We start from the raw sequence: 25099 nt of genomic DNA, 5'->3' as shown, positions 1-25099 counted from the left end.
GTAGTGCCAAAAACGAAATACAAATGGCTACTGGGAAAACTTCACTTACGATCGGGGTTCCACTCCTCTGGGAATGGCATTTTCTCCTCTGGGATGATGTCTCAGGTCCTCACTCGCACGAACCAGCTCATCCATCCCCGATCTTTATCCTTGTTGTTGCTAGCAAAGAAGGCCTTGGTCGATCGACATTGGAGCTTGATCAACCCTCAAAAAAGCTGAGGCCGGTACAATCAGATATGATGATTGAGGGTGAACTCTAGCCCTCGGCCTTGCAGAAGAAATAACGGAGCATGATCACTATGCGCCAGAAAGAAGGGTGGATCTGGCTGAGGGTGACCTGATACCTCTTGCAGAAGTCGATCACGATTGGATCGATGGGACCCAGTGTGAAGGGGTAAGTGTAAACACGTAGGAACCCCTCCACATGAGTGGTGATACTCTCCTCGGGGGTGGGGATATCTACCACGACCTCATCCCCCCAGCCACAATCCCTCTTTATGGTCTCGAGGTATTTCTCTGTTATCGAGCAAATATACCTCGATACATGCTCACATCGACCAGGAATCGCGGGGGGATTTTCAACTTTGAAGTTTTTCTTTATGACACAGGGGCCGGAAAAGGGCCGACGCTTTATCGTCGGCCGGCTGAGAAGAAGAGGAGAAAGCTTTCTCCTTTTGAGGAACGGTTTTGGAGGTTTTCGCCATGGATTTAGGTTAGAGGAAGTGAAAAGAGGCGTAGTTTGATATCTTTTGGCGCTAAAAGGGTGGGAGTAACAGGTAGTGAAAGAGAGAGATGAAAAGGGGGAGAGATCAGGAAAGTTTGAAGGTGGAAGTAAAGTTTTTGATTCGAATAAGGAGCCTTGTATTTATAGGCAAACGATAAGGGTTCGGCGGCGCTAGTGGCCAACCGCCACTGGCAAGCATTTAATGTTTTGGGGAAGCGATCCGACGGGACATTTTGGTCACTTCGAGCGCTTATGTCACAAGGATGACATCATCATCAGGGGCTCAAAAAAATCGAGGCTCAAATCATTTCTTATCATCTTATTCTAAGAAACGCGGGGACTATCTGTATACTATCAAAATCAGGTATGCCCGATTTCGTAGCCTCGGGGAGTTGCTTCGAGAATAAGCTCAAAACAGACTTGACTCGAGCCCGATGGCGGAGTATAAAACTTAAAGATCGAAGTGCTCGATGAAAACCAAGGCCTAGACAGCTATCCAATAAGACTCCCTACTATAATTAGAAGTGTACCTTATTTAAGACCCCCTGCTATATAAATGGGAGCTCATTCATTTGTAACACACTATTCATTGACAACAGAATATACATTTGCCACTTTCTTGATTATTGTTCGTCAGAGTAGCCTTATAATTTTACTGTTCTTACTAACCTACCTCGAGGCTATCATAACTCGAGGTCAAGACTGGGCTTGCATACTGATTTGACTTGCTTTATTCTTCAATTTATATATTATATTCCTTGTTTATTTATTGGTATTGGACTAAATCACGTATCTTTAAAACCACAATATAAACTTAATTGTTACTCAGATTTTAGGGTAAACATGAGTAAAAGCACTTTTTTGATTCTTTTAATCTGCCAATGTAATGTATATTCTTTTATCTTGTTTTCATTCCTTTATTGTAGTCCTATTTATATGTATAGTTGATATCACAACTTGCATCTTTTATCTTGAATTAGCGGTTTTACGTTCGAGCTTTGGATATGGAGTCACTTTTGTTAGGAAACACTTTATTTTAAATGTGGAATTTTCCGATACGAATTTGCATGTTCGAGCTCCAATGTAAATATCGAACACCATGTAAGAAACGAAAGATATAACCACAACTTCTAGAATCTTCTATATTAGAAGTCATTTTCATATTATTTTAGTTTATATATTGTACTCCATCCGTTCACGTTTATTTGTCACTATACTAAAAATATATTTTTATTTTTATTTGTCTATTATACCAAATTAAGAGAAAAATAATCTTTTTTCCCTATTTTACCCTTATTATTAGCTACTCATATCCAAATCATTTCTCAAAACTTTGGAAATGATATAATTATTATAGATAAAATTATATAAAAAAATTTAAGGGGCGTGAAAAGTTTTGGGCAACTAAAAGTGACCGAAAGTAGTAATATCCAAGAGGGCAAAGGCAACAACGACAGGATTGATACTGAAGGGAAATAAATGCACTGTGAATCTTTGCCTTAGCAATTAATAGTCCCAGACCAATTAATTAGTGGGCCATATATGTTTCTCGAATATTGGTCTGCTACTACATATTGTTTAGATTTTTTTTTCCCTTTCTTTTTCTTGCGTTTTATTTTGAAGTTGACACGAAACCAATGGGAAAAATACCCTAAAAAAGAGAAACATAAATTTGTTTGGGGCCATATGCAATGTTCATTAGGCACATACACTTTCGCCTTCTTCTAATTAAAGCAAAATATAGATTAGATTGTGATTGATGATGACCTTATTTCTTAGTAATCTTTCAAAAAGTTGACATTTTCAGCCTATGTTAAATATTTCATGTCAAGTTGTTTACTAATATAGACATCTATAAACATTAGTGTTAACTACTTTGAATTTTCTTCGACAAAATTAGCTTTTCAAACAATAGCCAATCCCAAACTTTTAATTAGAAAAACAAAATTCTTGGTTCCAATGTAAATTGTCAAGAAACGAACATTTGGATTCCGAATAATTTTTTCTACATCTAGTGCCATCCATAAAGGGTTAAAGAACACAAATTTTGGATTTGATTCTCCCCGTGGTGGATCCAACCACAAATAATCAGATTCTTTAGAATGTAATACTTTGGACCGAACTCTATATACGTGTGAAAAAAAGAAGTATAAATAGAGTTAGATATATATTTCAGAACTTACTCCCTCAACTCAAAACCTTCAAACATCTTAATTCTGGAATCGTCGTTGAATTTTACAATTTTAAAAATGAAAATAATTTTCTTTTTATAAAGAAAAAACAATGTAGAGCCTGGAAAAATTTAAAGTGACGACTAAAAAGCAAATTTAAACCCATTATGTGTATGTTCACTTGTTGTTTATTGTGTTATCATAATTTAGTTGGCTAATATGCATCGCAGTATGAATCAAAGTAATAAAGTACTTCAAATTCAAATACGAAGTTTTATTAGATTATAGAATCAAATGACTCAAAATGCCCGGCCCAATATGCAAAAAAGTTGGGCGAACGGCACAAATAGCCACTAAAACAAGTGGCTTTTATTTTAAAGCCACTGTTTTCAATGTATTTAGACTTTAGCCACTCCTTTTAAAAAAATTATACCTGGCTAGACGAAAATACCCTTCTGGTATAACTTATACCTACGCTATCAACACAAGCAACAATTACACAAAGAGAAGAAGCGAGCAACAGCAGCAGCGGCGATCAACTGAGGACGAACCACCATTTCTCTTCCCGATTTCAAAAATTCAGCAATCTAATCCAAAAAAACAACATAGATAAACAGTAAGTTGTAATTTCATGTGTTTCTATCAATTTTTATTTCGCTATAGTTATACTTTTTTAGATCTGTATTGATTTGATTATATATTAGATAAGAATTTGATTTTTTTGAATTTCTGGATTGATAAATTTATAGACACCGCCTCCTATGATAATTCTGTATTCCGGACATAGTGTCTTCATTTTGGAAATTGAATTCAAAAAAATAAGAACACTATGTCCTTAACTTTGATTCTACTGGCCTCATTTTGCAAATTGAATAAAAAAACTTAAGGACAAAATGTCCTTCACTTTGTTGTTGTTCTTCTGTATACAAAGTCCTGTAGCTTGAGTTTCAAATTGTATGTTTTAATTTCTGGTTCAAAAGTTAAGGACTAGCAATCCTTAAGTTTTAATTCCATGTTTAAATGTTAAGGACTGACAGTCCTTAACTTTTAATTCCATGTTTAAATGTTAAAGGACAGACAGTCCTTAGCTTTTAATTTCTGGTTCAAAAGTTAAGGACTGGTAGTCCTTAACTTTTAATTCCATGTTTAAAACTTAAGGACTGACAGTCCTTAACTTTTAATTTTAATTCCATGTTTAAATGTTAAAGGACAGACAATCCTTAGCTTTTAATTTCTGGTTCAAAAGTTAAGGACTAGCAATCCTTAAGTTTTAATTCCATGTTTAAATGTTAAGGACTGTCAGTCCTTAACTTTTAATTCCATGTTTAAATATTAAAGGACAGACAGTCCTTAGCTTTTAATTTTTGGTTCAAAAGTTAAGGACTAGAAATCCTTAAGTTTTAATTCCATGTTTAAATGTTCAGGACTAACAGTCCTTAACTTTTAATTCCATGTTTAAATGTTAAAGGACATGCAGTCTTTAGCTTTTAATTTCTGGTTCAAAAGTTAAGGACTGGTAGTCCTTAACTTTTAATTCCATGTTTAAAACTTAAGGACTGACAGTCCTTAACTTTTAATTTTAATTCCATGTTTAAATGTTAAAGGACAGACAGTCCTTAGCTTTTAATTTCTGGTTCAAAAGTTAAGGACTAGCAATCCTTAAGTTTTAATTCCATGTTTAAATATTAAAGGACATACAATCCTTAGCTTTTAATTTCTGGTTCAAAAGTTAAGGACTAGAAATCCTTAAGTTTTAATTCCATGTTTAAATGTTAAGGACTGATAGTCCTTAACTTTTAATTCCATGTTTAAATGTTAAAGGACAGACAGTCCTTAGCTTTTGATTTCTGGTTCAAAAGTTAAGGACTGACAGTCCTTAACTTTTAATTCCATCTTTAAAAGTTAAGGATTGACAGTCCTTAACTTTTAATTCCATGTTTAAATGTTAAGGACTGACAGTCCTTAGCTTTTAATTTCTTGTTCAAAAGTTAAGGACTGACAGTCCTTAACTTTTAATTCCATGTTAAAAGGTTAAGGACTGACGGTCCTTAACTTTTAATTCCATGTTTAAAACTTAAGGACTGACAGTCCTTAACATTTAATTCTATGTTTAAATGTTAAGGACTGGCAGTTCTTAACTTTAATTACATGTTTAAATGTTAAGGACTGGCAGTCCTTAACTTGGTCTTGCACTTACAGTACACCTGTTCTTAATTCTACAAGGATTGCTTTATAACGTATGTCCTTTGTTTCCCATTCTCTTGACTTGTAGGATGAAAACAATATGCATAATAGTTGCTTTTAATGGTAGATGGACTGAAGACTATAAATATCTTGATCATCAAACAAAGCTTTTCCTAGCACTTGAGTCAATTCAGTTTGAAGATTTCGTTAAACAAATTTTTGAGCTTATTGAATTGGATAGTGAAAAGTTTGAAATATTGATATGGTTTGATATCAACCTTGGGACAAGCAAAGGAATGCTTGTATCCAAAGATTTAGATCTTCACACATGTATAGAGTTGCTAAAAACTCATTCACTCTTCAAGAGCTGTCGTTTCATAGTTGATATTTCGGAAAGAGTTTTTGCATCAACAAGCAATGAACATGCCAACACAAAAACTCAACATGACAATCAAGAGCGATGCCAACAGATAGTTGAAGTAGATATGGTTGAAGCTCAACCATTAAATGAAGAGGTGCATCAAACATTTGATTCTATTCAAGTAGAAGGACAAAGCATTATAGAGATTGACAACGAACAAGCTTTGGGTATTCAAGTCTTAGAGAGTGCACCGGTAATCGAAGTAGTTGCTGACAAAACCTGCACTCAAATAACTAAACGAAGATCAAATTTGAAACAAAAAGAATCCCCAACTACGATATTAAGAGAAAATGCTTCTTTGGATCAAATAAAAGTCGGATCAGTATTTGACAAGAAGAAGAGCATAATTAATTGTTTTTCTAATGTAGCAATCAAAGGACATTTTGAATTCAAAGTTGTTAGATCAAGCTCAACAAGATATTCGTTGACATGCAATGATGATAGGTGTCGTTGGTGTGTGCGTGCTTTCAGAATTAAAGACTCAACATTATTCAAGATAGTAAAGCTTGAGAAAAAGCATGACTGCTCTGTTAACACTAGGAAAGCAGATCAAAGGCATGCTACTTCAAAGTTGATTAGTGGTTACATTATCGATAATCTTCGGGACCCAAGATTTGAAGTTACACCAGCTTTTGTCATGGCAGAGATGCAAAAATTGCATGGACTAGACATTGGATATCACAAGGCGTGGCGTGCTATTCAACATGCTTCCGCTTTAATAAGAGGAAGTCCCGAAGAAAATTATGAATTATTGTGTTCATACTTGTACATGATGACAAGTAAAAACCCGGGAACTTATACTAACATAAAGATAGACGACAACAATAGGTAAACAATTTAGGACATGCTGTCTTTAGCCTTGTTAACTTTTGAGTTATAACCAGAAGTTGAGGACTGCCTATCCTTAAGTTTTGAACTTGTAATTAAAAGTTAAGGACTTCCGGTCCTTAAGTTTTGAACTTTGAAATAAAAGTTAAGGACATCATGTCCTTAACTTTATAACTTGTAAATGTAAGTTAAGGACTGACTGTCCTAAACTTCGGGTATTTTAACCTTGTTTTATATTGTATTTTCAGGTTTCTTTATATGTTTTACGCATATGGATCATCGATAGCTGGTTGGAATCATTGTAGACCAGTGATTGCTATTGATGCGACTTTTTTGAAGTCAAAATATCGTGGTGTTTTAATGATTTCAGTTTCAAAAGATGCAAATAACCAAATTTTCCCATTAGCCTTTGGAATAGCAGAATCTGAAAACAACAATTCCTATGAGTGGTACTTTAGTCAGCTTCGCAATGCAATTGGGAGCCGTGAGAATTTGATTTTTTTATCAGACAGGCATCAAGCTATTGCAAATGGCATTGTAAAGGTATATCCTGAAAGCCATCATGGGATTTGCATCTATCATTTGGAGCAGAACCTAAAGCGAAGAAAGGTGAAAAGTGAGGTCATAAAACTTTTCCAAAGTGCTGCAAGAGTATACAAGCGTAAAGAATTTGACATATACATGTCAGATATTGCAAATGTAGATAAGAAAACTTATGACTACTTGATGGAAGAACCACCGGAAAGATGGGCACGTTCTTGTAGTCCACAACGAAGATATGACATGCTCACAACAAATATAGTTGAGTCGATGAATTCAGTGCTATTAGAAGCAAGGGAGCTGCCTATACTAAGAATGATGGATTTCATTCAAGTGAAGCTACAACATTGGTTTTATGAAAGAAGAAATAAAGCAGAAGGAACATTTTATGATGTTTCTTGTTGGGTAGAGGAGGAATTGAAGAACAGAATAGATTTAGCATTTACTTTGAACGTAAGTATTATGTTTTATGTTTATATTATGATTTTGACATTTTTTAACATAATGTACTCACTTATAATTTTTCAACATTGAAGGTCTTCCCTGTTGATTCATGGCGTTCTAGAGTTGAAGAAGAAGGAATAACTTTCTTGGTGGACTTAAACAAAAGAACATGTGATTGTTTTCAATTTCAACTTGATGAATTACCATGCACACATGCAATTGCAGCTATCGAGAAGAGAAACATCAAGAAGTCTGACTTTTGTTCGCACTGGTACTTAAAGGAATCTTGGCTGAAAACATATGAAAGACAAATACATCTTATAGGACATACTGATTCATGGATTGTACCAGAGAGTGTTAAGTCACAAATTGTTAAACTTCCAGATTTCAAAGTGCCACCAGGTAGAAGGCAAAAGATACGGCATATTCCTGCTACCAAGCCATCAAAAATAACATTCAAATGTGGTCGTTGCAGAAGAATTGGTCATAATAGAACAGCTTGTATATATTCTCCGGCACTCCATCCATTTTCAAGAAAGCATAGAGAAGAGTAGAAATATACACTTATGTTTATCGACTCTTTTAAGTTTTTGCTATAGATTGTATTCATTATTATTCTAATTTGAGCGGATGCCTAGATTTTCAATATTTATATCTTGTTACCTTCTTTTAATTTCTTTTGAGTTCAACAATTAAAAATTATTAACAGGAGTCAGTAAGTTCAACTTTCAATTTCGAAAACGTAATGACTGTCTATCCTTAACTTTGAATTTTAAGTTCAAACGTTAAGGACATGAGGTCCTTAAGTTAAAGTACCATATTAAAAACGTAATGACTGTCTGTCATTAACTTTGAATTTTAAGTTCAAAAGTTAAGGACATGAGGTCCTTAAGTTATAGTCTCATGTTAAAAACTTGAGGACTGTCTGTCCTTAACTTTGAATTTTAAGTTCAAACGTTAAGGACATAGGTCCTTAAGTTATAGTCCGATGTTAAAAACTTGAGGACTGTTTGTCATTAACTATAGGAGTCCTTAAGTTTGAAATACAAGTTCAAAAGTTAAGGACATAAGGTCCTTAAGTTATAGACCCATGTTCAAAACTTAAGGACTGTCGGTCCTTAACTTTGAATTTCAAGTTCAAAAGTTAAGGACATTTGGCCATTAACTTTGAATTTGAAGTTCACTTATACTTAGTCATGAACAAATACTAACAAACTCAATGGACAAATCAACAGTTGAGAGAAATAACGAAATAAATAACAAAATGCCTTGACATAACTTTTGAAATTGTAATTTTGCGTAGCTGTTACAAAAAATTACGCTATGCCAACAAAACAAAATATAAGTGCCTTTTCACAAATTTACAGAATATTTCAGAACTATCCTAAACTGGCATAATTCAGATGTCACCTTTACAGCAATTTTATACAAAAATAACACCACAATTTCTTTACAACTCCTTTGGACAGAATGTTTCATTTTCACTCTCATAATCATCACCAACATTTTCTGGTGGAGTATCATAACCAGAATTTCTTTTCCATTCACCATGTGCCCAAAGATTTGCAGCAAGTTCTTTTCGAAAGTCTTTTATGTCTTCGGGTTGGAATTGCTGCACGTCCTTTCCAATCATCAGCAACTCGGCAAATTTGATCAGGAATGCACCACAATCAGTCCTAAGAGAAATGTAAGATATGCAGTGAATTAAACAATAAATCTTAAGTACATATAAATAATATAACAAATAATAACACGTACGATCCAGTTTGGTGTGGTGATCTTTGCCACTGTATATCAAATTTGTTGAAGACATTCCCAAAAGACTTGTGATTTTTGTCAAACTGTGAGAACTTTAGCAAATGGGGGATCATGCGTGCATACATTTGCATGTAGTTCATTCCTGCTTCATATGGCTCACTGTATATGGAATCATATACATCAATCTTTTTTTGATTCAAGTCCAATACTCCCAACAAAAAGTGTGTCACAGCTTCATCATCTTCTGAAGGAAGCCGACATGGAAAAAAGATTTTGTCAACCTCAGTCCATGCAATTCCACATCTACGGCTGTCCCCCCACACATATGGTGTCAGAAATAACTGATTATCACCAGCACACCAAAACTCATCACTAGCATCTTCACTGAAATCTTTATACACAAGTGCCATATAATTATTCAAAAAGAACATCAGTAGTTGTGCATCGAAAAGGATGATCGCGAGGGTGGTAGCATTCCTTCTTTCTCAGATAATAGAGAGCAATGTCAATATGCTTCATAAAAAGGCAAAAAATAAAACAAATCAATAACAAATCAGTCATAAAATAATGAAAAAAATGATAAATTAATAATAGAAAAAATAAATGCCTTGTGAATTATCTAACCTTATCATCAAGAACAAATTTGCTATCTGAAAGCTCAAGGAAAAATATTTTGCTACTGATTTTTTGATGATACAATTTGTATGGTTTTTTCCTCAAACTATTATCATCAGCATATAAATCAATTTGTCCCCTGAAAATTTTGAAAATGTCAAGTTAGAATTTTGAAAACTTTAATCTATAACTTAAGGACCAAGTGTCCTTAGCTTTTGAATTTGATACTCAAACTTAAGGACTGCATGTCCTTAGCTTATGAATTTTGAATTCAAACTTAAGGACAAGAAGTCCTTAAGTTTTAAACTTGAATCTATAAGTTAAGGACAGTTAGTCCTAAAATTAGTCTTACAATCACAGAAGTTAAGGATGTAGTGAAACACATTAAGAGACTTACTCTTTTTTGCGACCTCTCCTTTTCTCCTTGCCCAACCACACAATGAATTTCTTCACTAATTTTTCATCTTCTTTGGCATAATGAAAAATACACCTACGAGTATAGGTTGATTTTATCCAACCTGAACTCTTCAGAGTATTTTGATTGTCTGCCTTGGAACTTACTGCTTTTCCTTCCTTATCAAAAGGAGATTTCAACTGCCAGCTTAACTTCTTGTTCCTTTTACCTCGACCAAGTTCTTCTTCAACATTTCCTTCACCCTCCATAGTCAAAGTTGCATCAATGTCCATTTGTATACTTGGAGGAGTAGGAGTAAGAAGAGAAAATGACGGACCATCATAACCAATACTGACTCTCTTTCTTTTCCTTGTATATTGGTTAAGATTGTCATCATTGGTGTCCTCTTTGTTTTCCTCTGTTGGCGACACTATATATATATACATATACATATTCATATTAGTTTTCTGTAACAGGTCAAATGAAGAGACAAAATTTCAATTGTACATATAATAATTAGGGCACAATCAGTACCTGTCTTCTCCGCAGTACCTTCTTGTGTTTTTTCAAGAGACAACTCAGCTAAAATATTGCGTGCAACATTTTCTTTTTCTTGCAATTCCACATTTTCTTTATCTTGCAGTTGTTCACCATGATCTTTAGATGCTTGTTGACAAGATTCTGCAAAAATATTTACAACAGCTAACATGTTAATAATCTTTAATTAAAACAAACATATATAAAATTAAAAAAGCACTGCCTAACCATTTGCAATATCCAAGATCATTCCAGCTACATCATCATCATCACATGTTGCATCTATAGATTTGGAACCAATCTCACTTCTGCCTATGTCTTGAGATTGTAGTCCAGTTTTCTCTTGATACTGCACTCCAGCTTCTTCGCTTGCTGCTTCAAAAGATACAATATATAATAAAATAAAGATACAATATATAATGAAAATTTTATCTAACCTTGACTGGCACAAGTTTGAACTCCAAATTTTTCTTTGTATGACAGCGGTGTAGAGAGATCATACGTTCCTTCTAAGCATTTGCATACAATCTCGCTGACACTTGTCCCCAATGGACTTGTTAAATCCTCCTGTGATTGCAATCCACAAACTCTACAAATTTTCTCCGGCACTCCACAAACTTCTGCATGCACATGCATAGTTTATATGTATTAATCTATTGAATAAACATTTCAACGAAAATAAAAATAAAAATCTATAACTAACCTTTCTCAATATCAGTAACATTTTCAGTTTCATCATCTAGATGTGCATCTCTAAATTCTCTTTCATACTGACCCTCTGCATGCACATCCATATAATCACGTTCAACACCACCTGCATCTTGGTTGAATATGCCAGTACGCTCAGTAGCACGACAATGATCATCAACTCCATATTTTCTAATTGGAACACTAGATTCTCTATCTGTGTTCATCTGATCAGCTTTCCCAAACATGTTCATCAAAGTATCAAGCTTTGATCCTAGAGTTTTCTTTAAATCCTGAGAAAGCAACTAAGTTACAAAGAGAAGGACATGTTTAAAACTTAAGGACAGGCAGTCCTTAAGTTTGAACTTAAAGTTCAAAACTTAAGGAAATGCAATCCTTAAGTTTGAACTCCAAGTTCAAAAGTTAAGGACAAGAAGTCCTTAACTTTGAATTCCAAGTTCAAAACTTAAGGACATGATGTCCTTAAGTTTCATTTCAAAGTTCAAAAGTTAAGGACAAGAAGTCCTTATCTTTCAATTCCAAGTTCAAAATTTAAGGACACAAAATCCTAAAGTTGGACTAACTGAAATTACCTTGATTTCGTTCTCAATCTTTTTTCTGATACAACAATTTTCTGATTAACTCTGGTAACTTCTGCTTGCAAATCCTTCTTAAAACTCTCTGATAATCTCTGAATCAAAAAACATAATATAAAAAAAAGGTGTTCGTAAGCAAGAAATAATCAAATAAAAAACTAATACTATTCAAAGGCAGAAACACATACTCTAACAATTTCCTTAAGTACGCCTTCGTCAAATTGTGTGGAAGAAGACCTTGAGCCTTGATCTTGTGAAACTGGCTCCTCCACACAAAGAGGCTGTGTATCTTCTTCTTCCACGGGAATAAAGGGTGACACCTCAATCAACTTAAACACCTATTATATAAGAAAAACTAAACATAAGTATACATAACTAAAACAAATAAACAAAAAAAGAGATAGTAATTACATTAACTTACTTTTTTATTATGGAAATATTTTCTACAAAGAGCATCAAATTGTGGAGACTTCATTTCAGAATAACATAACATTCGAGGATAACCAACTTCTTTGAAGTTCACAAATTGTTTCTCTTGGAAAATAGGAAGTACTTCCATAATCCAGACACAAAACGCAAAAGGAAAGCCAACTAAAGTGTAGCTATCAATATCTTTTTCTTTCTCTTTCTCCTTCTGAACATCATTCTCATTTGATTTCAAGCAACTCTTCAATGATTTTAATAGCGTTTCATAAGCAAGAGAGCCCCAGTTGAAGGAAGCGCAAAGTGCATCATCGTCAACAATTTTCATTATTTGCTCCGACACATTCCTATTTTTCCTCTTGCCCATCAAAACCGACTCAACAAAATAGAGTGTTGCCAACTTCAAAGCATCATCATCACTGTCATCAAATGATGAAGTTGTACCATGTGGGCGACTAGAAATAAAACTATACAAATCAGCCAACTCAATTTTGTCCTTTCCAGGAAAATAGACTCTTAAAAGCCTATTCTCTTTCTCATTTAAACCTTTCATGTCAAGTGAAGAATAAGACTTCAAACAAGTAATAATATGGAATGCATCACGAGTAAACTTAATATCGCGGTCAAATACCTTGAAGGTCATCGAATCAGGTTCATTACTAACAATTTCAGAAAGCAATACATAGTGCATAAGTTTACCCGAGAACTTCACACTTTGTAATCTGAAGAAGTTGCCAAAAATATTTTCCCTCAATTTCTTCCATTGGCCATTCGACAGAAAACTTTTAATTGTTTCCTTATATTGAAAATCTCCTTTCCAATATACCAGAAAATTACGCCAATCGTCAAAATAAAAAAAAACGATCGCCTTCCATTATAACACTAGAAAAGAAGGAAAAACAAACAAAGATTAGGACTTAACTTAAAATTTCAAGTTTAAAAGTTAAGCAAATACAATCCTTAGCTTTAAATTTTAAGTGCAAACGTTAAAGAAATACAGTCCTTAACTTATACTTTCAACTTCCAAAGTTAAGGACACTTAGTCCTTAACTTCAAGTTTCATGTGCAAAAGTTAAGGACAATCAGTCCTTAACTTTAAATTGTAAATGCAAAGGTTAAGGAAATACAGTCCTTAACTTATACTTTCAACATCCAAAGTTAAGGACACTTAGTCCTTAACTTCAAGTTTCATGTGCAAAAGTTAAGGACAATCAGTCCTTAACTTTAAATTGTAAGTGCATAGGTTAAGGAAATACAGTCTTTAATATATACTTTCAACATCCAAAGTTAAGGACACTTTGCCCTTAACTTCAAGTTTCATGTGCAAAAGTTAAGGACAATCAGTCATTAACTTTAAATTGTAAATGCAAAGGTTAAGGAAATACAGCCCTTAACTTATACTTTCAACATCCAAAGTTAAGGACACTTAGTCCTTAACTTCAAGTTTCATGTGCAAAAGTTAAGGACAATCAGTCCTTAACTTTAAATTGTAAGTGCATAGGTCAAATTTCACACACTAAAAATTTATCAAAAACAGAATCACACAAAATATACTACACTGAATCAACATATAATGCTAATTTTTGAAATTTCACACATACTTCACACTGCATTGAACCAACTTACAAATAAAGAAAAACGAAGATGACGGAGAAGATGAAGGACAGAAGATGACGGAGAAGATGAAGATGAAGATGACGGAAGATGACGGAGAAGATGAAGGACATAAGATGACGGAGAAGATGAAGATGAAGATGACGGAGAAGATGAAGGAATGAAATAAGGGTTTTCATCGATTTTGGGATTATACAAGAAATAGAGAAAGGGTAATTGTGTCTTTTCCCCCTTAGTAGTGCCTATTTTTGATAAGCATTTTAAATAGTGGATAAAAATTAAATACACTCTTATTTAGTGGCTACTACACGCCATTTTCACAAAAAAGTTTACATTGAGTTGTGGGAGAAATTCAAAAATAGCCAGATTTACAACTGGTCGTTCAAAAATAGCACAGTTTCAAAAGTAATCGAAATTTAGTCACTTTTCATGTAAAGATAAATCTGAGCGAAAACACTGTTCAAAACCCGAAAAATACTCCAGTATATTATACTGGAGTTCCAGCATAAGTATGCTTGAACTCCAACATATTATATTGGAGTTCCAGGATAAGTATGTTGGAACTCCAGCATAATATGACGGAGTTCCAGCATAAGTACACTAGAACTCCAACATAATATATTGGAGTCCAGCAAGTATAATTGTCCAGTATAATATACTGGAGTTTGGAGCACCGATGCTCCAGTCTCTAGTATATTATATTGGAGTCAGCAAAGTATACCGGTCCAGCATAATATGCTGGAGTTCATACACATGTGCACCGAACTCCAGTATATTATGCTGGACCGGTCTCTACTGCAGCAAAATAATGGCTATTTTTCATTGACTTCGTAAACGCTGACTATTTTTGAATGACCAATCCAAAACTGGCTATACCGTGTTATTTTTACTTGAATTGTTCATTATTACTAATCAACAAAAATATAATTTTTTTCCCAAATTAAACAGTCATAAATTGAATTGGGCATTCAAAACGTAAAGTGTCACTAACAATTCGATAGTCTTTCTGTTCTACTTTAACATTTCTGCAATTACTTCCTAAAATCTTGAATTACTTACGTAAAATTATGGTAACTATTAGAATTGGTAAAATTTGATCAAAATCAAACTAATTAAGACTTCAAAAATGCGACAAAGGAAACATAGCCTTTCCAGAATTTTTAGTAGTGTTGGATATTTTTCTATCATTGGAGAGCAAGAATGTGTCACCCATTAAAAGTGAGAGAACAAAAATACCCCTGGAACTATTTAACAGTAGGTCGCAAACTGATTCAGCGACCAACCTGTTTAAAATTTTCGTCCCGCAGTGCTTGTGATTGTGGCTCAATTACATTATGTTTGAATTGAAAGGGTATGATTTCTTATTTAAAATGTCATTTTGTTTTGATATATTCTTTTTATTAATTTTTATTTAATCAAATTTGAGTTAAAATAATAGATTGAACTGAATCAAATTTATTTCAATTTAATGATAGCATAGTTTATAAAAAAGATATTTCGTAAAAAAACTTCATTAATCCACAACGGGATGAACGGACGAATGCCTACCTTTGGTGCTAGTGAGAGAGGTGTAGTAAACAGAGTAATATTTCGTAATCTTTATATTTTAAATTCAACTCACTTTGTCATATTTTGGTTAGAAGAGGATCCAAGAATTTAAGTTAGTGGAAAGCTGAATTAACAATTATTTCAATTTAGTAGACACATTTGATTGAGTATAAATTTTAGAACCAACCGAATTAGAACTTTATCTTAAACATGAAATTATGCAATCATAAGACTTTGAAACTTGTGACCCTAAACGTTTATGATCCCAAACATATCATATCATTTTTATGCTATAAAAGCTTCTTATTAAGATAAAATGAAAGTTTGACCTATGCTTTCAAATTTTATTCTCTTAACAAACTAAAAACGATATAAAATCACGTAAATGAAAGACCAAAGGACGCACTTTTAATGTAAAAATAGCACAATCTAGCTAGTTTTCGGATTGGTCATTCAAAAATAGCCAGCATTTACCAAGTCAATGAAAAATAGCCACTATTTTGCTGCAACAGAGACCGGTCCAGCATAATATACTGGAGTCGGTACACCTGTGTATGAACTTCCAGCATATTATGCTGGACCAGTATACTTTGCTGGCTCCAGTATAATATACTGGAGAGTGGAGCACCGGTGTTCCAAACTCCAGTATATTATGCCGGAGCGGTATATTATACTGGAACTCCAGTCTAATATACTGGAGTTCCAGTATAATATATTGGAACTCCAGTATATTATGCTGGAGTATTTTTCCGGATTTTGAACAGTGTTTTCGTTCAGATTATCTTCACATAAAAAGTGGTTAAATTTCGATTACTTTTAAAATTGGGCTATTTTTGAATGACCACTTGTAAGTAATGCTATTTCTGAATGTCTCCCACTTTTAATCCGTGACAGATCTACATTCAACCGAGGAGAGTCGATCAACACTCCTTCATCAGAAAATTATACTTTATTGCTGTCCATCAAAAACAAAAATATACTTTATTGCTAGATAAAATTTTCATTCTATGTATATTTAATGTGCATTGACTCCCCTTAACTTTTTGATACATATCTTTTTATATTTTTGACTCCCCTAGGTGAAAATTTTGGCTCCGCCAACGCTGTTAGCGTAAAGCAAACAAAATACATCGACGGCCCCTAAAACTTGTCCACACTTTTCACTTAGATACTGTTCCATTTGAACACTTCAACGACATCTCAAATGTGTCATTTAAACACAATGTGCTGAAATAACAATCTATGAACTGAAAAGAAATGAACATGAATAACCAAGACTTTTATCCATTCCAAAAGATAGACGATTGCCTTTATGGTACCAGAATGAGCAGCAATATTTGCTTTAATGCAAGTTTCAACTGTGAGAACTAAAAGCTGAAAAGCCAGCTAAAAATTTAACAATGCACTCATCTAGTTCTACACTAATCAACTTACCTAACATGCCCGCCCCCGCGTCAAAGTTCATCTCAACACCAACAAAAATTCCTACCAAATATTGTTATGTTGGATCACACTGTGAGCCCTTGTGGAGCAGCAGGTGCAGCTGTCTTAGGCTTTGCCTTCTCGACCACAATGGCTTGTGTTGTAAGTACCATTCCTGCAACTGACGCTGAATTCTGCAGTGCACATCTCGTCACCTTGGCTGGATCGATGACTCCAGCGTCAACAAGATTCTCGTATTTGTCTGTCATCGCGTTATAGCCCATCTCCCATTCAGCTTCCCTTACCTTCTCCACTACTACTTCCCCTTCAATTCCTGCATTTTGGGCTATCAAAGATGCTGGGGCTACTAATGCCTGCAACAAAAAAGTGATAGTTAACAGACATAAATAAATAATATTTCGTTATATCGACTTCATGTTTTTACACACATTCCAGAATTATCCTACCACCCACCCCAAAACAAAAACTATCCTGCCTAGGTTTCATTGTATAGGTCACTCTTTCATTTTTGTCTGTTTCGGAAAAGAATGACATCTTTCTATATTTAGAAACCATTTAGCCTTCACTCTTCCATTTTACCCTTATGACATGCTCTTTTATATATAGCCGTAAAAATGTCAATAGCATATTTAGGACCATAAGTTTTAGGATACTTTTGGCATGTGCCAAATTAGACTCCTCGCCCAGCCAAATACTGCCAAATAAAATGAAATGAGACATGAGAGTAATCATTAATATTTGAGCACTCTTTACCCTTTGAATGATGTCAGCACCCAACTTTTCATCTGCATCTTCGAGCTTGTCCTTAATCGCAGGGACATAAGTTGATAGATGAACAAAGGCAGCACCACCACCAGGTACTATTCCCTCTTCGATTGCAGCAAAAGTTGCATTCTTTGCATCCTCAATGCGAAGCTTGCGGTCCTCAAGCTCAGCCTCTGTAGCAGCTCCGACCTTGATGACGGCAACACCCCCAGACAACTTGGCGATTCTCTCAGCAAGTTTCTCAGAGTCGTAAACCGAGTCTGTCTCGGACAACTCCTTTTTGAGCTGAGCAATCCTAGCCTGTATCTCATCCTTCGATGCGGCATCAGCAATGATGGTTGTTGAGTCCTTGGTAATGGTCACCTTTCTGGCAATTCCAAGTGCTTCAACTGGGGTACCCTCAATGAGCAGGCCCAGGTCAGTTGCTTGGTACTCAGCTCCTGAAATAATATCACAAATTTTACACGGTCAGGAAATGTTCCGCCGTATAGATGCATCTTAGCAAGAAAATAATCATTGCATCTGTCCCGAAAGAAAACGAAAGTCCAATGAACAGTGTCCCAGTTTCTTCCTAAAATAAAAATTAAATAATATATAGGAACAGGATGAAATTAAGGATTCAAGGAAACAAACAAGCTAGAGTTCTTGGTTTTAGCTCAGCATTGGAGTCTCTCTCTCCCTCTCTAAAACACAAAATCTTTCTCTTTTCTATCTTTTTAATGGTTATGTTTGTTTCTATCAATTTGACAATCTAAACATCTAAATATGATAAGTGTGAATACCTGTTGAACAAGCTCATCTAACTTATGTCTGACAGAGAACAAATGGGAACCTGGAAACTAGTATACTCTCCACTATCATCAATATTTTATTTGAAGAGAGAGCTTTAAGTTAAGTGAGCGTATGAGAACCTGTCACAATGGCAATATCTTGCAGAAGAGCCTTTCTCCTTTCACCAAATCCAGGAGCTTTGATGGCGGCAACGTTCAGTATACCCCGCAGCTTGTTCACAACAAGAGTAGCCAGAGCTTCCCCGGTGACATCTTCAGCAATAATGAGCAGAGGGGAGCGTAATTGAGTTGTCTTCTCTAATAGAGGGATAATATCCTTGATAGCCGAGATCTTCTGATCCGTGACCAAGACTCTAGCATTCTCAAACTCAACAATTAATTTTTCAGGGTTGGTGACAAATTGTGGGGAAATATATCCTCTATCAATCTGCAACGAATTAAGCAAAAAATGTCAACAAAAACAACACTAAACCCACTGTCAGTAACAGTCACTATGAAGAATATAGCATAGTTGCAACAAAGATACAAACCTCCATTCCTTCTTCAACATGAACAGTTGTCTCAAAGGAGGAGGATGACTCAATGGACAACACACCATCTGGACCGACTTTGTCAATTGCATCCGCAATCATGGTGCCAATACTTTCATCATTGCCAGCAGAGATTGAAGCAATAGCTGGTCGAACAAAACAATTTGAAAGACTAATAATTAGCATCGCACACAGATGAATGATGGATAGAGTCCACAAAGAAAAGCATTAAGATATTACCTTTGATGTCATCACGACCTTTAACAGGTCTAGCCTTCTTTTCTAGCTCTTCAATCAAACCAAGTACAGTTTTATCAATGCCCTTCTTCAAAGACACTGGGTTTGCACCAGATGTAACACTCAACAGACCAAGTTTAATGATTTCGCGGGCAAGAACAGATGCAGTTGTGGTTCCATCACCAGCTGAATCGTTGGTTTTGCTTGCAACCTTCAGAGTAGGCATTTCAAAGGTATCAAATGAAGAAATCAAGGAGATAATATCAACAGTATTTAGAAAATCATGTTTGTACTAGACGAAGGCGTATTCAGGGCAAAATCACTATGATCTTAAGTTAAAGAATTGACATGAAAAGAACCAACCTCCCTGATAAGGGCAGCACCAGCATTTTCCATGGCATCAGGTAGTTCTATAGCACGAGCAATTGTAACTCCGTCATTAACTACCTTTGGGGTGCCATATTCATCCAACACTACATTCCTCCCTGTAGGAGAGTAAAATGTCTTCAGGAATTGCATTCATTTAGCACCAAGCATATAAGTATACTAACAGACTTAATCAGACAAGTGGTTTGATTATTGAAGATCTACAAGCCGTAGTGTGAAACCATAGTTCATGCAAATTAAATCACAGCTAATAGAAACAGAAGCACATAAGTATAGCACAAAAGATGTCTAGTAATGTCTTGTATTTTGAAGACTATTGCACCGCTTGGAGCAAGAAAATTCAGACATAGCACACTAATGCTAGGCATTAATCACGGCATTTTATCCCATTCTACATACAGATAATCCAGAACTATCACTGAAAATTATTTAAATAATGAAATAAGTTTCTTTGCTTCGCCTCATTTCCCTTCAAGTACACGAGATAATTCACTGCATCAACTAAGAATTCTTTTAAGGACTGAAACAACCTTTTCCTTTAATTCTGGCTCAAACTTATGAAATCGGAATTACATAATCAAAACATACAAAGGGAGCTAAAATGCAGCTCGGCAAGACTTTCAGGCCACCAAGTGTCTTCATTTCCAAGGATATAACGAAAGGTAAATGACTAGAATTAAGAGTACTGGTCATTCAAATAAGCAATAAAAACCAAAACTTTGACCCACAGTGCCGCAAAATATTGAAAAGACAATTAGGAGGCATAAAAAACATACCCCTAGGACCAAGAGTGAGACCGACGACATCAGCAAGCTTATCGATACCAGCCTGAAGGGCACTCCTAGATTTCTGGTCAAAGGCAATTTCTTTAGCACAGGCCTTGACTACAAACCGGTTGCTCTTTGCACTTCTGTTGCTGAATTTCTGTCCCTGCAATTGGTTGACCCTCCTGTTCTTCAATGCCCCCTGCGCATCGAACACTCAAATATATAAGTAAACAAACAAGTAAGCATCCCAAATTTAAAACACAGTAGCTAATAATACAAATAACACACATAGTAGCCAAAAGGACTTAAAGCAAAACCGCCCATCCAAAAAGCAATGGTACAAAAAACATTCATAGTAGCACCTAAGACTTAAAACAAGATGACCCTTATAAAGAAATTGTACTATGAACTCTTAAACACAAATACAATAATCCATTTCAAGAAAGAATTTAACTTATATACACCAATAGTATAAAGAAATTCTACACTATCAGGTCACCAAAAGGTATTTCCACGCAACCTTCCATAAAAAGTGTGGATTTGTATTATTAAATTTGTAACCTTATACCTAATAGTGTAAAATTCTTAACACTGTCGATGGATATTAGTAAACTCACATGTATAAACAGCACTAAATAGTAAGAAATACTCAAAATAAAACGACCCATAAGAAGAAATGGCACAAACAACACACACAGTATCGAACAAAACTCGAAACAACAAGACCCATATAAAGAAATGATACAAACAATAAATGGTAGCAAAGAAGGAACCTGTTTAGAAGGAGAAGGGATGATAGAGGCAGTGGAAATTGCATTAGCAGAAGCCATTTGAGGGCTTTAGGCAGCTGCTATAGGAAGTCTTTGTATTGTGAGAGGATAAGGGGATTGGGTGGGTTTGGAGTGAAAGAGTAGGAGAAGTTTGGTAAAGTATACAAAGAGAGAGGAGCTAGGGCTTAATATTGTTTTAATTTTGGAAGTATTATTGAGTGAGGAGTGAGGAGTTTCGAGAAGATTCTATCCGTTCCAGAACCGTTGAGACTTGAGAGAAAGCTAAGGGTAGATTAATTGTTTGCATCTCTTGGGCTGTGCCTCGGATATTTAAGAAGAATTAACCCAAATAGCCACTCACTCAATCGTTTAAACTAAAAATAATCAATGAATAATTTATGTATAATAACACATATAATTGTGTATAACAAATATTTCCTCTGTTTACTTTTACTTATTCACTATACTAAAAATATATTTTTACTTTTACTTGTCCACTATACTAAATCAAGAGAAAGACAATCTTTTTTTCCTGTTTTACCCTTATCATTAATTGCTCATTTTTTAAATTATTTCTCAAGACTTTTTGAAATATTATCATTATTAAGGGTTATGTGGTAAAATATATATTATAATTATTATTTCTTAAGGGACGTAAAAAGTCCAAAGTGGACAAGTAAAAGTGAATGAAGGGAGTATATATTTATATATATGGGTAGTGATATCATGTCTCCACTCGAAAAGGCTGCTACTTAGGAGTTAGCTTATGTGTTTTAAATTTTAGTTTTTCATTTCAATTTTGCGAAATATTAATGTCCTAAATTGTCTTGAAATTAAAATTTTTAATTTAAATTTTTTAAGATAAAATAAGCAGTAATAAATCCCTAAATAGCAGCACTAAAAATGACTATTAGTGAAAGAAATTTTTCTTTCTCAGGCTTTAATTTGGGCTACTTTAATCAATGGGCAGTCAAATCCTCTAATGTTTGTTGATATTGGTCCATATTTGATAGTGATAAAGCCCATTGTTATAACCCATGTTGAGCAGCCCATTTTATGGAGGAATCCCATTTTGAAGAACCTAATACTTCAAATATTCTTGTTGATAGAAGTTTTAGTAAATCTTCCATGAATGGGCTTCATTTAAATATTTGGGAGAACTATACAATATTGCCACTCTAAAATATAATAGCCCGTAAAATATATATTTATATATTAAATATTAATATATAAAAAATATTTTTTTATATATAATCAGTATATGTTTTTATATATTGGCTAACAGATGCCATTATTTGTGGCTGACTTGCCCTAAACATTTTCACCAACGAAATGTCAATTGCGAGGTGAAGGCAACTCTTATTTTGCTAGTTGAAAGTTGGAAATTTTACCTCCTATAGCAAATTATTACACCATATTTATTATAAATCAAAACAATCAAAATATTATTACTTATAGCTACCTTCTTTATTTTATAGCAAAATAGATATTTATTTTATACGCTATCATTGAGGCATGAAATACGCCAATTATGTTCTCTCTCTTCCTTCTCTCTATTAGCAAGATTCTAATCTTATCTCTTCTCCATCAAATCAACAGAATCGTCGGCGTCATCATTGTGTTCATCGTAGAATCGTCGTCGGCGTCAGAATCTTCAGCAGCGTCATCCACTATTGGCTCATCCTCTTAGGCGAACATATCTGGCCATGGCTACGCCAGAGAAGATTTGAGGTCGGATTTTTGTTCGTCTCCATTTTTAGTTTTAATACAATGTATATATTATTTTTCTTGGCCGGAAAACACCGTCTCCGACGAACTTTCTTCTCTTCTTTGTTATTTAGTCACATACAATGATATAAATATATTATATTCTATACAAATACACTCAAATATATTGTATTTTTATATAAAACACTGCTTTTTTTGCATGTATTTATGTATTCCGAAGGTCTGTATTTTTTAAGTACAACCAAATGTCACTGTGTTTTTTTTGTAATTTTTTGTTATTTGAATAGAGTCAAATTAAATACGGTAAATTGAATACAATGTATAATAGTGAATAATAAATATCTTTGAATTGAATACAATGTATATAGTCGAATTGGGTATTACAACATACACCCTATTTCTTGATTTTGTTGTTTGAATATAACTGAATTCAATATAGTAAAATTGAATACAATTCAATATTGCGCTTTCCGTTATTAAACACCCGTAATCACTATTTTTAGGAGGATTACCTTACTATATTTATAAATACATTCGTGCGAATACATGAAATATAAAATTAAACAGCTGTAATCCCTGTTTTTTAGGCGGATTACCTCACTGTATTTATAAATACAGTCGCGGGAATACATGAAATAAAAAATTAGACAGCTATAATCCCTACTTTTTAGGTGGATTACCCCACTGTATTTATAAATATAGTCGCATGAATACATGGAATACATCACAGTAGAAATAAAATTATGTAGAAGTGATTTTGTTGAGTTATATTAGGAGTGATACATGCTAATTGATCCTCTTTATGTTATTAAACAGCTGGATTCCCCTACTTTTAGGCGACATGTAACAACTAAATAGTAGCTATATGAAGTAATTATGTATATGGTAGCTATAGAAAGTTAACAACTACTAAACAATAGCGGTATCTGAAAATTCCTTTTGAAATATTTCAAGGCGAATAAAGATCATTTATGATTCATCCGGTTAGGCCCAATCTATTGAAGGCAAGTTTTGAATCTTGCAGTTAGATTTTTGGCACAAATTAGCTAAATTGTTACATTTAAAATTGCAAAAAGGTAATTATTATTAGTCAAGACCTTACTTTGTGAGATTACATTAAATTTATTATTGTTGTTATAAGTGTCATTAGTCATGCTTCTTAAGTAGTTATCGCAAATGCTCCTTCGTGGTGTACTAAAATCAGATTTAAGTTATACTCAACGATTATAAAAGAAAATTACATTATCAATGTTCTTAACATGTTATAGCAGGTTAGTTTCTAGTTCTATTAATTTACCAATTAATGCTTATAATATGAAGTTACCTCTAATTTCCTAATAAGTGATAGGAGTGTATGGGCCAAAATCTGCCTTAAAGAATTTAGCTTGAAGCGACATTAAGAAAAGGGTCGGTCGAGGGCGGCCATGAAGAATCAAGGTTCGTGACTGAGGAGCCAACCAAAGCCGAAATCGATTGTTGCGTAAATAGATGTAACAATCGTTATTTGAAATAATGACATTGATGAGAATATTCCATTAGATATTCTTTTTACTTGTACTATTAGGGTTGTTTGGGATATGTCTGGTATAAAGAGAAAAAGAAATAAGGGGATAAGACATGTAATATTCAAAAAACATTTTTTGAAGAAGCTTCTCTCTCTGTAGAAAAGATACAAACTCTACCTTTTCATCAAGATTCTTGCTCACATTATTCTAGACTTTTCCATCAAATCTGAGAATAGTTCAAATATTCTAGGTTTTGTCTATCTTTTATCATGTCAGAAGGAAAGATCATCCACTTCATTTATTATTGGGTAAATTATTCTCCTTATTTATATAAATGGTATTTATTGCTTGACATTCCTCTATTATTGCTCACATCCTTTGGAATATTAAAGGTGCATTGCTTTCGGTTCCCACCAACTTTATCCCACGTTATCTGTGCTATCAAGTTTTGAATCTGGAGATATTGTTACTAACTAGGTCTAACCCTTCATTACATAAAATTTAATAGTTTAGCCAAAAGTCCCCATTTTTTGGTCAAACAATTTGGTGCCGTCTGTGGGGATCTCCTAGTTAAATTTTTAGTTTCCTCTAGATCTATAACTAGCACGGATTGCTAACTAAAAAAAGAACAAAATTCCTTTTCCTAGTATGCACAGATCTGATATGGTAGGTAACGGAGAAGAAAGAACGAG

General features: G+C 34.2%; 5 protein-coding genes and 1 long non-coding RNA gene across 6 annotated transcripts; 1 reads left to right on the top strand and 5 right to left on the bottom strand.

Annotated features, from left to right (window-relative positions):
• The first annotated feature begins 23 nt into the window (after positions 1-23).
• LOC138881721 (uncharacterized) lies at positions 24-7866 on the top strand. Its single transcript, XM_070161970.1, has 5 exons — positions 24-249; positions 609-693; positions 5168-6328; positions 6577-7321; positions 7405-7866. The coding sequence occupies exons 1-5, from the start codon at positions 24-26 to the stop codon at positions 7864-7866; spliced, it is 2679 nt and encodes an 892-aa protein (XP_070018071.1).
• An 817-nt stretch (positions 7867-8683) lies between these two features.
• On the bottom strand, positions 8684-9480 carry LOC138882306 (uncharacterized). Its single transcript, XM_070162881.1, has 2 exons — positions 9071-9480; positions 8684-8988 (listed from the first exon to the last, which is right to left on the bottom strand). The coding sequence occupies exons 1-2, from the start codon at positions 9478-9480 to the stop codon at positions 8763-8765; spliced, it is 636 nt and encodes a 211-aa protein (XP_070018982.1). The 3' UTR covers positions 8684-8762.
• A 15-nt stretch (positions 9481-9495) lies between these two features.
• Positions 9496-10344, bottom strand: LOC138882305 (uncharacterized). Its single transcript, XR_011403834.1, has 3 exons — positions 10083-10344; positions 9695-9824; positions 9496-9583 (listed from the first exon to the last, which is right to left on the bottom strand). It is a non-coding gene; the product is annotated as an uncharacterized lncRNA (long non-coding RNA).
• Positions 10345-10538: 194 nt separating this feature from the next.
• On the bottom strand, positions 10539-11551 carry LOC138881720 (uncharacterized). Its single transcript, XM_070161969.1, has 5 exons — positions 11320-11551; positions 11054-11236; positions 10845-10988; positions 10614-10760; positions 10539-10546 (listed from the first exon to the last, which is right to left on the bottom strand). Exons 1-5 carry the CDS (start codon positions 11549-11551, stop codon positions 10539-10541), a joined length of 714 nt encoding a protein of 237 aa, XP_070018070.1.
• Positions 11492-12713, bottom strand: LOC138882356 (uncharacterized). Its single transcript, XM_070163042.1, has 4 exons — positions 12321-12713; positions 12088-12237; positions 11897-11994; positions 11492-11596 (listed from the first exon to the last, which is right to left on the bottom strand). Exons 1-4 carry the CDS (start codon positions 12687-12689, stop codon positions 11590-11592), a joined length of 624 nt encoding a protein of 207 aa, XP_070019143.1. The 5' UTR covers positions 12690-12713; the 3' UTR covers positions 11492-11589.
• Positions 12714-16748: 4035 nt separating this feature from the next.
• Positions 16749-21348, bottom strand: LOC104245920 (ruBisCO large subunit-binding protein subunit alpha). Its single transcript, XM_009801629.2, has 8 exons — positions 21178-21348; positions 20414-20603; positions 19614-19735; positions 19254-19461; positions 19014-19159; positions 18604-18910; positions 17681-18132; positions 16749-17280 (listed from the first exon to the last, which is right to left on the bottom strand). The coding sequence occupies exons 1-8, from the start codon at positions 21232-21234 to the stop codon at positions 16993-16995; spliced, it is 1770 nt and encodes a 589-aa protein (XP_009799931.1). The 5' UTR covers positions 21235-21348; the 3' UTR covers positions 16749-16992.
• Positions 21349-25099: the final 3751 nt, after the last annotated feature.

The sequence above is a fragment of the Nicotiana sylvestris genome, chromosome 11 (genome assembly GCF_000393655.2).
Source record: "Nicotiana sylvestris chromosome 11, ASM39365v2, whole genome shotgun sequence".
Classification (NCBI taxonomy): Eukaryota; Viridiplantae; Streptophyta; class Magnoliopsida; order Solanales; family Solanaceae; genus Nicotiana; species Nicotiana sylvestris.
Note: the sequence above shows the minus strand (reverse complement) of the source record. Positions and strands in the feature narration are given on the sequence as shown.